This window comes from Sus scrofa, chromosome 13 (assembly GCF_054392235.1).
Source record: "Sus scrofa isolate SSC_HxYL_T2T_F1_AM1 chromosome 13, Sscrofa_HxYL_maternal_Yorkshire_Landrace_v2.0, whole genome shotgun sequence".
Taxonomy (NCBI): domain Eukaryota; kingdom Metazoa; phylum Chordata; class Mammalia; order Artiodactyla; family Suidae; genus Sus; species Sus scrofa.
Genome location: NC_139395.1, coordinates 217,411,206 through 217,423,618, shown reverse-complemented (window position 1 = coordinate 217,423,618; position 12,413 = coordinate 217,411,206). Strand labels below are relative to the sequence as shown.

The 12,413-nt window shown below is 49.5% G+C and overlaps 1 protein-coding gene across 11 annotated transcripts in view; it reads left to right on the top strand.

Moving 5' to 3' along the window:
* Window positions 1–12,413, top strand: part of ERG (ETS transcription factor ERG) — a 304,031-nt gene that overhangs the window by 251,042 nt on the left and 40,576 nt on the right. For all 11 annotated transcript variants that reach the window (XM_021068469.2, XM_021068468.2, XM_084986891.1 and 8 more), the window contains 1 exon segment: window positions 2,816–2,967. In XM_021068469.2, the coding sequence (XP_020924128.1) occupies window positions 2,816–2,967 (152 nt within the window).

Genomic DNA, 12,413 nt, shown 5'->3' with positions numbered 1-12,413 from the left:
TGGTGATTTGCTCCTAGAGCTGTAGTCCTCAGAGATGGACGTTAAACAGTAGAATTCTACGAAAATGAAAGAATTAGTCTGAAGGGGCCATAATCCCCAGGGACCCCGATTTTTATAAGGCTCTGCCTCACCTTGACCCTAAACTTTTTCGATGGTTAACGGCCTTGCTGGAGAGGAAAGAATTTGTGGTGCCTGGTATACAGCAGGCGCTCAATAAGAAAACGGTCTACATGGAGGTGCGAATGCGTGAATCTGAACAGGACGCGTCTTAGATGGTCCAGTTGTTCCCTCTGTTCCAACGCATCACCTGAGTAGCACCCGAAGTCCTTTTCCTAAAGAACCAAACGGCTTTAACCCGCTTCCCTGGTAACTTCTCTCCTTGAGACAAATAGACCCAAACACAGCCTCTCCCCTCAACCGATGGAATTTTCCAGCGGGATAGGAAACTACGTCTCCAGTGAAGACACAGTGTTTTGATATTAGGATGGCTCCTTTAGAGATAACTGTTGGGAGCCAGGAAAAATAGCATCAGGAGGAAATAATGGCTGTGTAGGCAGCGCTGGAAACGTGGAGGCGCCACGCCATGGGAACGCTGACCATGCTTATTTTAAAACTTTCTTCATGTTAGCACAGCTGTGAGCATGGCATTGGCAGGGGTATGTGTTTCCACGCCCGGGCTAGGGCCTCAGTCCCCGGTGACCCCAACTCTAGCCTGTATCCACAGACCCACTGCCCCTCCTCATGGTCAGCCCTCTGCTCCCATCAGGACCTGACATGTGCAGGTGATGCTGGGAGCAAGTCAGTATCTTCCGAGTTTCCAAACACTGAGTGGACTTTCCGGGGACCTTGCTCTGCCTTTCTGTCCACACCCCTGCCACGGCCTCTGGGTCTGGAGTGGCCTCCTCCAGCCCATCTCCTGCCGCACTCAGCGCATGCCCTCCTGCCTCAGACCTTCTCAGACCCCAAGGCCACGTCCAGGCTGGACCTCTAGTTGCAGGACTCTGTGAGTTGGCTGCAGAGTTGCAGCCAGCAGGGTGTGGAGGAGATAAGGCTCATGGCAGTGGAATCCACCACCGTCAAGGCTTTAGACATCGGGGTGGGAATTGAAAATCCAGTGGCGATGTGGCGATTCCCAAGAGTATGAAAAATCCTGTGTTGGGCAGTACTGGAGAAGAAGTTTCCAGAAACCCACCTCGGAAGACATAGCCCAGTTTCCCAGATCCCTCAGCTACGGGGATCCTGGGTTTGTGATCTGTGTCCTAACCTCCTAAGGAGGCATTGACCCAATTTTCTGTTTCCTAGTAAAAAAAGCTGGATTTTCTGTTTGGAGTGGAGTTCCCCTATTTACATATGATTTCACGGTGTCCATTACTCTCTGGAAAATATGTACATTCCATTTTTTTTCTTAAAATACATATATCCCTCTTTTTTCTTAAAATATATTCCCTTTTTTCTTACATATTACATGTGATTTCACTGTGACCAGTACTCCAGGGAAAATACATATATTTCCTTTTTCTTAAAATATATTTTCCTCTTTTTTAAAAAACATATACAATCCCTTTTCTCTTTTTCCAGAAAGGCAGGTTCGTCCTTATCCAAGTGGCCTTGTGGCTGTCTTAACTAACAGCAGCCCGTGAGCTGTCCCCCGAGGCCTGGCAGCTGCCTCCGTCCTGCAGCCACGCAGCTGGTTTCACACCCCGATCCCAGTCCCACGGGACTGCTAGGGTCCCCAGTTCTGCTCCCTTCTCTGCCCGTCCTGCCAGTGCCTTGGCCAGGAACACCGGGAGACTTCAAACTGGACCTAAGGCGTCGCTGCAGGGATTTGAAATTCAACACAAGGATTCCGTTCTGAGGTTTTGAAGAGGGCTGTCACTCTAGGATCAACCTTGCAAGTGCCCCCGGGGTCGCCTGCCAGCATCCATGTGCCAGTCACGCCGGGAGAACGAACGCCAGTTCCCTGTTCCCTGCGAGTGGTTCCAGTCAGTGGTCACAGAGGGGCTCTTGACGTGACCGTTTCAGAGGGAGCTGGCTGGAGCAAGAGAAGCTGGGAGGCCGCTTCACTGCCCCCGTGCCTGCCCTCTGCCTCTGCCCAGCATGGGCACTGGCTTAGTCTGCGCTGCTGCGGCTGCTCTTGTCCCATAGACTGGGCGGGAGGCCAGGCAGGGGAGGGGTGGGGGGCTGGGCTTCAGCAGCAGGGATTTATTTATTTGGAGACTGCAAGTCCAAGATCGGGGTGCCGGTGGGGATGGTGTCTGGGGAGAGCCTTCTCCTAGGGTGGAGGATGGCCGCCTTCTCACTGTGAACTCAGTGGGGGGAGGGGGAAGAAGAGGGAGGAGAGGAGGGGGAGAGAAAGGGAGGTGGGAGGAGACAGTGGGGGGGAGGGGGGAGGGGATGGAGGAGGGTGAAGGGGAGGGGTGGGGGGGAGGAGGGGAGAGGGGAGGAAAGGAAGGGGGGAGGAGGAGGAGGAAGGGGGAGGGGGGAGGGAAGGAAGGGGGAGGGGAGGGGGGACATCTCTTGTCGCTTCCTCTTCTTATAAGGACACTAATACCATGATGGGGGCCCCACCCTCGTGACCGTGTCTAAACTTAATCTTCCCCCCAAACTTCTAACCTTCACATGCGGTTAGATGGGGATTAGGGCTTCACCGCATGGATTTTTGGGGGAGGGGAGGCACAGTCAGGTCATAGCGGACCCTGGACTTGTCTTCTCACACGTCTCCACTCCCTGACCCCCTCTCTGTGCGTCAGAAGCAGGCGGGGAGGCTGGCGAGGAGCGGCCGCAGTAACGGACAGTGTGTCTTCTTCCCGTCCAGGAGCTCCCCCGAGGAGTGCAGCATGGCCAAGGGCGGGAAGATGGTGGGCAGCCCGGACGCCGTGGGCATGAGTTACGGCAGCTACATGGAGGAGAAGCACGTGCCGCCCCCAAACATGACCACCAGCGAGCGCCGGGTCATCGTCCCAGCAGGTCAGAGCAAGTCCGCCAGCGTGCTGGAGCGCCACGCAGCTTTCTGTCCTTGCCCGTGGTGACACGGGTCACCTGCTGCTGCCTGGGGCAGTGGATGCCAACGGGCGTCAGCAGAGGTCGGCCCACCTGTGGCGAAAGGTTCCCGATCTGTGTGTGTGTGTGTGTGTGTGTGTGTGTGTGTGTGTGTGTGTGTGTGAGATAGAGAGAGAGAGAGAGAGACAAAGAGGGAGAGACAGAGAGGCAGAGAGATGGAGAGTGGAAGAGAGAAAGAGAGAAAGAGAGAAAGAGACAGAGTGAGAGAAACAGACAAAGAGAAGGAGAGAGAGACAGAGAGAGAGACAGAAAGACAGAGAGGGAGAGAGAGAGACAGAGACAGGGAGAGAAACAGACTGAGAGATAGAGAGAGGCGGGGGAGGGGGAATCCATAAAAAGCGACCTTTCTCAGAAGGAGCTGCCTTGTCTCTGAGATTCTTTGCTGTTAAATATCCTTCCTTTTATGCAGTGCTATTTATGCTAGAAGTTAGGTTTCGATTTTTTTCTTATCTGGCAAAATACAAAGTTGGGGGTCCTCTGTCGTCGGAGCTCATCTGCAGTCCCAGCCTAACTGTCCAGTGAGGTGGACTCTGTTCCAGAAGCCAGTCTAAACCCCGCCTGAAGGGGAGGAAAACGCCAGGAATGTGTTTATTTAGCAAACGAAAGGCAATAGGAAGGCCGACTTAAAACTCCACAGAGGAGATGCACCACCTAAAAAAAACCCCAAGCCCAAATATCACAACAGCAAGAGCAGCAGTGACAACTGTCACTGCTTGGTGGGTCACTGCTCCTGACTCTCCCTTAGGAGTTTGGTAAGTGATTTGGGTCACAGTCTTGGTGTCACAAAGTCTTGGGAAATGTATGGTATCCTTGTCCCAGGTTCCCTGATGAGGAAGAAGAAGCTCAGGGAGGTCAGCATCGAATTCATTAGAGGCCTGGATAGAACGCAGCCCAGGACACCTTCCCGCTCTTTCTTGGGGGTTGGGGTGATGCTCAGCCCCTCATGGCAGCCCCCCAACTCCCCAGGCTCCCTCCCATCACTCCCTGAAGCACCTGGTTCCCCTCTGGTTCTGCCCTCGCAGCCCCCGTCCTTCACCCGGGCTCTTCAGGGACCTTTCCTGACCGCCCCCGTCTAGAGCAGCCCCTCCCCACCCCACCCAGTGGCTCTCAACCCCCCCCATCTTCCTTTATTGCATTTATATTTATTGCCTTCTGTCACTATAGTGGACATTGATGTGCAAGTTATTATATAATATTATGTTAATTATCTTCCTCTCTCAGTAGAGTGGAAGCCCCACAAGGGCCCCAAGTCCATGGCCAAGTTCAATGCCTGGTGTGGAGTGGGTGCTCGGAGGGTATGAACCGAGGGAAAGGTGGATGAGGCGTGCCTAGCCTCTGGGCAGCACCCCTGGGCTGCTCCTTGCTGTGGGAGTAACAGAAGGCGTGGGAGGGAGTGGATTTGGTGCAGACCTGAATCCCTCTGGCTCTGGGGGTCATCCCACTTCTCTCCGTGATGGCAAAGGAAGCTCCAATCCCCCTCTACCCCCGCTCCCCGTGACCTGCTCCCCACCCCCACCCCTCATTCTGCGTGAGCTCACCTGCAGGGACTCCATTTCCATCACCTTCCAAACAGGAGAGTGCAGAACGCAGGGTACTTGGCAGAACATCTGACTTGGGCTCGTGGACTGCATTTCTTTTCCGGGTGGCTCAGCTGCATGAAGTGGATTCTATGCAGTTAAGTCTGAAGGGATCCCCAGCCCTGATCTTGAATCACGTGGTGGGACTTTTATAGGAGACAGTGGAGTCTGGCTGGTTTTGATGATTCTTGCAAGGCCGTTGGCATTTATACAGAAGGCATGTATTTGGTTTGATCTTGGCAATGAAGACATTCTGAGACCCATCACCTGTGCCTGTGACTTAGAACAGGCATCTCTCCTGGTGAACAGGAAAAAATATGGATGTGCAGATGTCTGAGGAGCCGATCCCGGATGCAGGGTACCTGAAAATGGCTTGAGAACAGATGGATGCCTGGGGAGGGGGAGGGGGCAGAGATGCTGTTGCCATGGACACGGGCTGGAGACTAACAGGATGAGGTAACAGCCCAGGATGTCCACCCAAGCCCATCGCATCCTTTGCCTTCCTCCTTAAGAATGTAATTTCTGGGAGTTCCCATTGTGGCTCAGCAGGTTAAGAACCTGACTCGTATCCATGAGGATGTGTGTTCAAGCCCTGGCCTCGCTCAGTGGGTTAAGGATCCGGTGTTGTGGCAAGATGCAGTGTAGGTTGCAGATGCGGCTCAGATCCCGCATTACTGTGGCTTGGATCTGGCATTGCTGTGGCTGTGGCGTAGGTTGGCAGCTGCAGCTCCAGTGGGACCCCTAGCCTGGGAACTTCCATATGCCACAGTGTGGCCCTATAAAGAGGAAAAAAAGGAATATAATTTCTTCACTTTAGGCAAAGCACAGTTTTTAGTTCTCTAAGATGAGAGAATCAATCTGAGCAAAGGCCTGCCTTGAAGATGCTTATTCTGGTTCCTCATGAAATCACAGACCCAGGAGGTGAAGCCTGGTGCCATCACGTCCTTTTGACTGATGAGGTCCTGTTTCTGTCACACCGTCCGTGTGCTTTGGTGTCATCAATATCCTTTCCTCTAGGGCCAGGCTTGCGGCTTCCTGTGTTAAATAAAATATTTAGAAAACAGGAGAGAGATTTACACGGGGAAGAGGCCAGGCAACAATTTATTTACTTATTTATTTGTCTTTTTGCCTTTTCTAGGGCTGCTCCTGTGGCATATGGAGGTTCCCAGGCTAGGGGTCCAATCGGCGCTGTAACTGCCAGCCTACACCAGAGCCACAGCAATGCGGGATCTGAACTGCGTCTGCCACCTACACCACGACTCACAGCAACGCCAGATTCTCATCCCACTGAGCAAGGCCAGGGATCGAACCCGAAACCTCATGGGCAGGCACCAATTTAATCAAGTCTGAGCCTCCACCATTTCTGATCCACGTATTAATAAAATAGGAGGGTGGCTGGAAGGGTGGTTACACAGATTGGCTCACCTTGAGTCTTTGTGTAAAGGCCGGTTTCATCTCCTGAAGAAAGTCCTCTTTCTGCTGTTCCCTCCTTTGGTTGCTTCATGCCAATGCAGGGGCAGTTAGTCGGTTAATAGGGTTTGTAAGAGAGCTGATTGTGGCTGATTTTGCAAGTTGTGAGTCTTTCGGTTATTGGTCAAGCCTCATGTATGTGCGCTCTCTCTCTCTCTCTCTCTCTCTCTCTCTCACACACACACACACACACACACACACACACACACACACACACACACACACGCAGCAGCAGCAGCAGCAGTATTGTATAATCCAGAAGAGTCCCCAGTGTGGAGCCTGCAGGACATGGGTGCAGATCTGTCCACGGCCACCTCTGTATCCTCTAGGATCCAGGCGCCTGACTCCACCACGCTTGGGGCCTAGAGAGCTCTGCATGCATAGGTAGATTTCTCCACACCTGGTTCTGACTGGTTCATACAGTTCCCACATTGGTAGATGCATTGGTTGGCACTTGTCAGTGCAAATCAAAAAGGTGAGCACACTGGTTGGCACTTGGTTGGCACATTGGTTGGCACTTGTCAGTGCACATCAAAAAGGTAGCTGCAAAGGAATCCATTGATTGTTGCTAAGCATTTGCACCATCAGTCAGCTCCATACTGACATTCATGTCCCAGACCTAAAAAGAGTCACGATGCACCTTGACCACCAAGTTGACGTGCAGGCAGAGGGGAGCAAGAACAGGACCTCGGACCATTGTCTGCCCTCAGACTGGGTCTTGTACTTCAGTTCCTCACTTCTCAAAGTCCCTGGTTTTTATTTATTTTTTAATTTTTTTGTCTTTTGTCCTTTTAGGGCTGCATCCGCGGCATATGGTGGTTCCCAGGCTAAGGATCTAATCGGAGCTGGAGCCACTGGCCTATGCCACAGCTACAGCCATGCCAGATCTGAACCGCGTCTGTGACCTATACCACAGCTCATGGCAACACCGGATCCTGAACCCACTGAGCGAGGTCAGGGATCGAATCCGCCACCTCATGACTCCTAGTCGGATTCGTTTCCTCCGCACCACGACGGGAACTCCTCAAAGTCCCTGGTTTTTAGACTCACTGCCTGTAATTCACACCAGAGCTTTAGTGAAACACAGAAAATATCCCTATGGAATAAATGTATACCTTCATGGAATACATTTACACTGTGTCTTTGTATCAGAACGCTTTTGAGAAAGCCCACGCAAATCTAAATCAAAGAACAAGATGGAATCAGTTTTCACAGTAAATGGATAAGGCGCATGGGCTAGTGTTAAGAACCAGGAGGGAACCTTTTATGTTTCTGTATATATGCATGTATATATTTGAATGCAAACTTTAAAATCCTGCACAGTTGCAAAAAGTAGGTGTTAATTTGGCTCCAGAGTGTCAGCCAGCTGTGTGAAGGGGGTACCTCCATCACTACCTGCTTCAATATTCCCAGGATAAGAAGAAAATTCATGGGAAGGAGGGACCAGCTGTTCATTCTGGAGAAAAATGTGTTCCTTGGTTTGTTGTAGGAGAGTAACAGGGAAGGCGCGGGAAAACACTCCATCGGTGGGGCCACCAGGCATTCTGGGAAGCTCTGGCTTATACCTGTTGGCCTGGCAAGTTGGTGGTTGTGCCTCATCCTTCAAAGCATAGCAATTAGAAAATATATCACACCTGTACTATCGATCTACCTCTCTGCCTCTCTCCATCATCTCTCTCTTTTTCTCATCTGTCTTCTATCTCTCTCTACTTCTGTCTCTCCATCTATCTATCCACCTCTCTCTTTCTTCCATTTTTCTATCTACCTGTCTATCTTTCTTTCTATCTAGCTACATGAATATCTCTATATCTAGGTCTACATCTCACGGGATTGGGCTCTTATGTTCATGGCTGTAGATCAATGGATCATTCAGTGAAATCAGTCTTCATAAGAGGAGCCCCAGACCTGTGACCCAGGTAAATGGCTCTTTGTTGGCTCAGCTTAACGTGGAGGCTGACTGGGAAATGTTGCTGCGAGTGGGATCAGAACCACTTGCGTTGGGATTATCTGGGAGACTTAGGATTTAAAAATGCGTGTGTCCATGTTTTCTGAATTTGGGTGTGGGGTTGAGGAATCCACACTGTTAACAACCTTCCTGGATGATTTTCATGGATAGTAAGGTTTGAGAAGTTCTCATCTAGGTAGAAAACACTAAATACGTTTTACTTTAATCGAGCTTTTATTGTTTTAAATAGAGACATGATTTAGAAAAGGGAGCTGGCAAAAAGGAAGGATAGAAAATATTGTTTGAAAGCGTCTCCCTTCAGATGTATCCTGGGGGCTGGCATTGGTTGGCACAGTGAATTCTGTAAAGGCCACGTGTCTAGGCATCCGCAGGAAGATCCAGGGCCATCAAAGGCACAACATACAGTGCAAGAGCTGAGGACGAAGCCCGAAGCTCCATTGGTGGTGTCAGCACGGAGCTCCATTCAGATAGATGGGATCAAGCACAACACTTGGCCTGTGTGCATTTTGTTATATTCTGATCAATGGCCACAACAGCTTGGGAACAACACGGGAATCTGACTTCTGGGTGTTTCCAATTCTGCTTCACCAAGGCTGCGAACACAGACTGATGTTTGGAAACAGTGGGTCCCCGTTGTACAGTGGGGCCAACACGTTCTAGAGAATGTAAGTTTCACAGTATCTCGTGGAGCCTCTGCATCCGTGATGCTGTCCCTCCGTGTAGCTGGTGGCCTCTGGCAGCCACTGTTACTTTTCAGGCCTTGACAGTGAACTTGGCTATGTGCTGAGAGGGCTAGCAAAGAGGAAGGCGTGGCCTTCATGCACTTGCCTTCCAAGTTGCAAAATGCTGACCACCATGCAACAGCACCTCTGGTTTCAGCAGCTTACATCATTTTGAAAAGACAGTTCTTTTTCTTTGTTTTTATTCCAGACGATGGATGCTAAGTCTTGGGGCTTTTCCAACACTTCTTTTTTGTTTTCTAAATATCCACCCTGAGCGCAGACCCCCATCGAAGCCAGAAGTCTCAGGGATGAAGAGCTGCCCGCTCACCTCTTCACTGGTTCATTCATTCATCCATTCATTCATTCACTGAGCGCTTAGGCTAGTCCAGTCACCAAGAATAAAAGCTCTTGTGAGATTTTATACCCCCTGTTCTTGGCACCCCCAAACACGCCTGGCTGGAAGTATTTTTCTTGTGTCTTACTCAGGCCCTCCTCACCGGGTAACTTCTACCCAACCCATGCAGGATTCACCGAGTCCTTGTTACTCCTCTGCTAGTCACAGAGGAAATGACCAAAGCCTGCGAGAAGCAGATAAGACTCAGCCACATGAAGTAAGGAGTGCGTGACGGGAGCGAGCATGATTAAGAGCCCAAATGAGTGATTCAGACAAGTGTTTCAAAATATCCGAGGAACAAGATGACTAGCAAAGAAAAGCTTCCTTTGTCCCTCTCATGACGTGATTTTAAATTCCTTTGCAGCCTCTGCCATTTGCCTCTGCCTTGTCTGGCCTCCCATTCCCATCATTCTACTCCTAGGCTGCATTGTCACTGCTCAGTGTCTTTGTCCATGCTGTTCCCCCTGCTAGAATGCCCTTCCTCCTTCCTCACTTTTCAGGGCATCTTTGAAATCCACCCTAAGAAGCCAGCCCTCATCTTTGGGCACCCTCATTGCTTGTCTGACAACTTCCTTCAAATTCTTTCACCACCAGACTTGATTTTGTTTTCTGTTGTATTCTTTGAGGCATCTATATAAAGGTTACAGTATTTAATTCCATGAAGGATTTGAGATACCTTGTGAACTAAACTACTGCTAATCACATGAACCAACCTACTGATCAAATAGGCACTCGGAGTCAATACCAAGGCAGTTACAAATGTTAATGGAAAGCCAAGATCACGTGAAGGAAGAGTGGCGCCATTTTGGCCACAAGCTTCTCCAGGATGCTGTAGCTGAACTTCCAGGATGACTTAGCGCTTCCTGACGGCCAGTATAAAGAGAGGCATTTGGAAAAATAATCCCTGTTTTCAAAAAGAAGTTTCACAGGGAAGGCAGTGTTTTTCTTCATACAGAATCCTGAAAGCAGGATCCCTGGCATTCATATGTGGGGTTCGCCCAGGCTGTAGACCCCCTTCCTGCCACAGTTGCAGCCTCTTTCCTGTGACATCACCATGGACAGAGCGAGTTACACTAGCCAGCAGCTCATGCAGACAGAGAGCACATGCTGAGTCTTTACTGGTCTGGTTTATTAGGAAGTCAGGCTTTTGAGTTCTCAGAGTGGCACAAGCCTCGCATAGCCCGCACATCAGCCTTCCTGAATATGACATGTCTAAGCTGGACTTGAAGCCAGATGCATAACAAGTAATAGAAGAATATACTATCCAAGCAAGTCCAGATGGCCAGCATATTACGATTTAATCTTATTAGAGGTGGTTGTTTATAAGTCTGTCTGTTCTCTTAGATTGTAAGCTTCGTGAGTTGCTGATTTTGTCTTTTGCATTCTTAAGCCCCAGGAAGAAGCCCATGTGTGGAGGTGGCCTGGGTGTGGAGGTCACTAAACATGCATTTTTTTTTTTTTTTGGCTTTTTAGGGACGCACTGTGGCATATGGAGGTTCCCACACTAGGAGTCGAATCAGAGCTACAGCTGCCCTCCTACACCACAGCCACAGCAATGCAGGATCTGAGCCGCGTCTGTGACCTACACCACAGCTCATGGCAACGCCAGGTCCTTCATCCACTGAGCAAAGCCAGGGATCAAACCCACAACCTCATGGTTCCTAGTCAGATTCCTTTCTGCTGCACCATGACGGGAACTCCTAAACATGCATGTATTGAGTTAATGGGAATCCAGATTTCGTGAGTCTATGAAACCCAGAATCACAGGACTTGGAGTTGCAAGATTTTTGGAGACTCTTGTTCAACTTTGTATTAGGGTTCTTTGAAGAAACAGAGCCAATATCCCTCGCTCCTTCTCTCTCTCCCTCTCTCCTTGTCTTTGCTCCACTCAGTCTACCAATTAGAATGCTGGTATCTTCTGGAAACACTCTCAGAGACACACCTGGAATAATGTTTGACCAAATATCTAGGCATCTTATGATCTAGTCAAGTGGGCATGCAAAATTAACTATCACAGATCTCTTAACATGAGAAAACGAGCCCTAAAGAGTAGAAAGGCTTTCCATGGCAAATATGCATACATGCATGAAACCAGCACCAATTCCCCAGGTCGGCGGTCATTTATAGGTAAAGGATTTGTTGGTAAAACTGAATGTTTCTTTTTAAAATTTGAAGTAGAGTTGGGGTTCCAACTGTGGCACAGTTGGTTAAGAGCCCAACTGCACTGGCTTGGGTTGATGCAGAGGCATGGGTTGATCCCCAGCCCTGGCGCAGTGGGGTGAAGGATCTGGCATTGCTGCAGCTGCAGTGTAGGTCATAGCTGTGGCTCGGATTCCGTCCCTGGACCGGAAGTTCCATATGCCACGGATGTGGCCATACGATTGAAAATGTTAGAGTTGTTTTCTAATATTGCGGTAGTTTTCAGTGTGCTTTTGAAGAGTATCCTCCATGATAGGTGGTGACAAGATAATGGCTATAATTCCCCTGGCTATAGGATAAATCCTTGTTGCTTAACTACCTTAGACATAATAGTTTGTATCTGTTACTCCCATACCCCTAATTTGCCCTCCCGTGCCCTTCTCCTCTTTGGCAATCACAGGTTTGTTTCCTACAAGTGACTTGTTTCTTTATTTTGCTTCGTCTTGCGAAGCTCTCACCCGTCATGTCTGCATTACGGGATGTGTTCCTCTAAGCTCCTCTTGACATTTTTTTATGCAAAGTCAAGCAACTGAACAACCACAGCAACGACAACCCAGGTCCAAAAGTCACAACTCATTATATTTTAAAGCTGTGAGCTGAGAGTGATTGAGGAAACTGCCATTATGTTACATGTGTGACTAAAATAATAAAAACAGGAGTTCCCATCGTAGCTCAGGGGTAACGAGCCTAACTTATATCCATGAGGATGAGGGTTTGATCCCTGGCCTTGCTCAGTGGGTTAAGGATCTGGTGCTGCCATGAGCTGTGGTGTAGGTCGCAGATGAGGCTTGGATCCCGCATTGCTGTGGCTGTGGTGTAGGCTGGTAGCTATAGCTATAGTTCCCTAGCCTGGGAACTTCCATATGCTGTGGGTTCCGCCCAAAAAAAAAAAAAAAGTCAAATAAAATAATAAAAGCAGAAATGGCAGCAGCCACCATTTGTTGAGTGTACTTGGCCATGCACTTTGTTTCAAAGGTATTATCATTTAAATCCTGCAATTACCTTATGCTATAGATCCTCTTTAT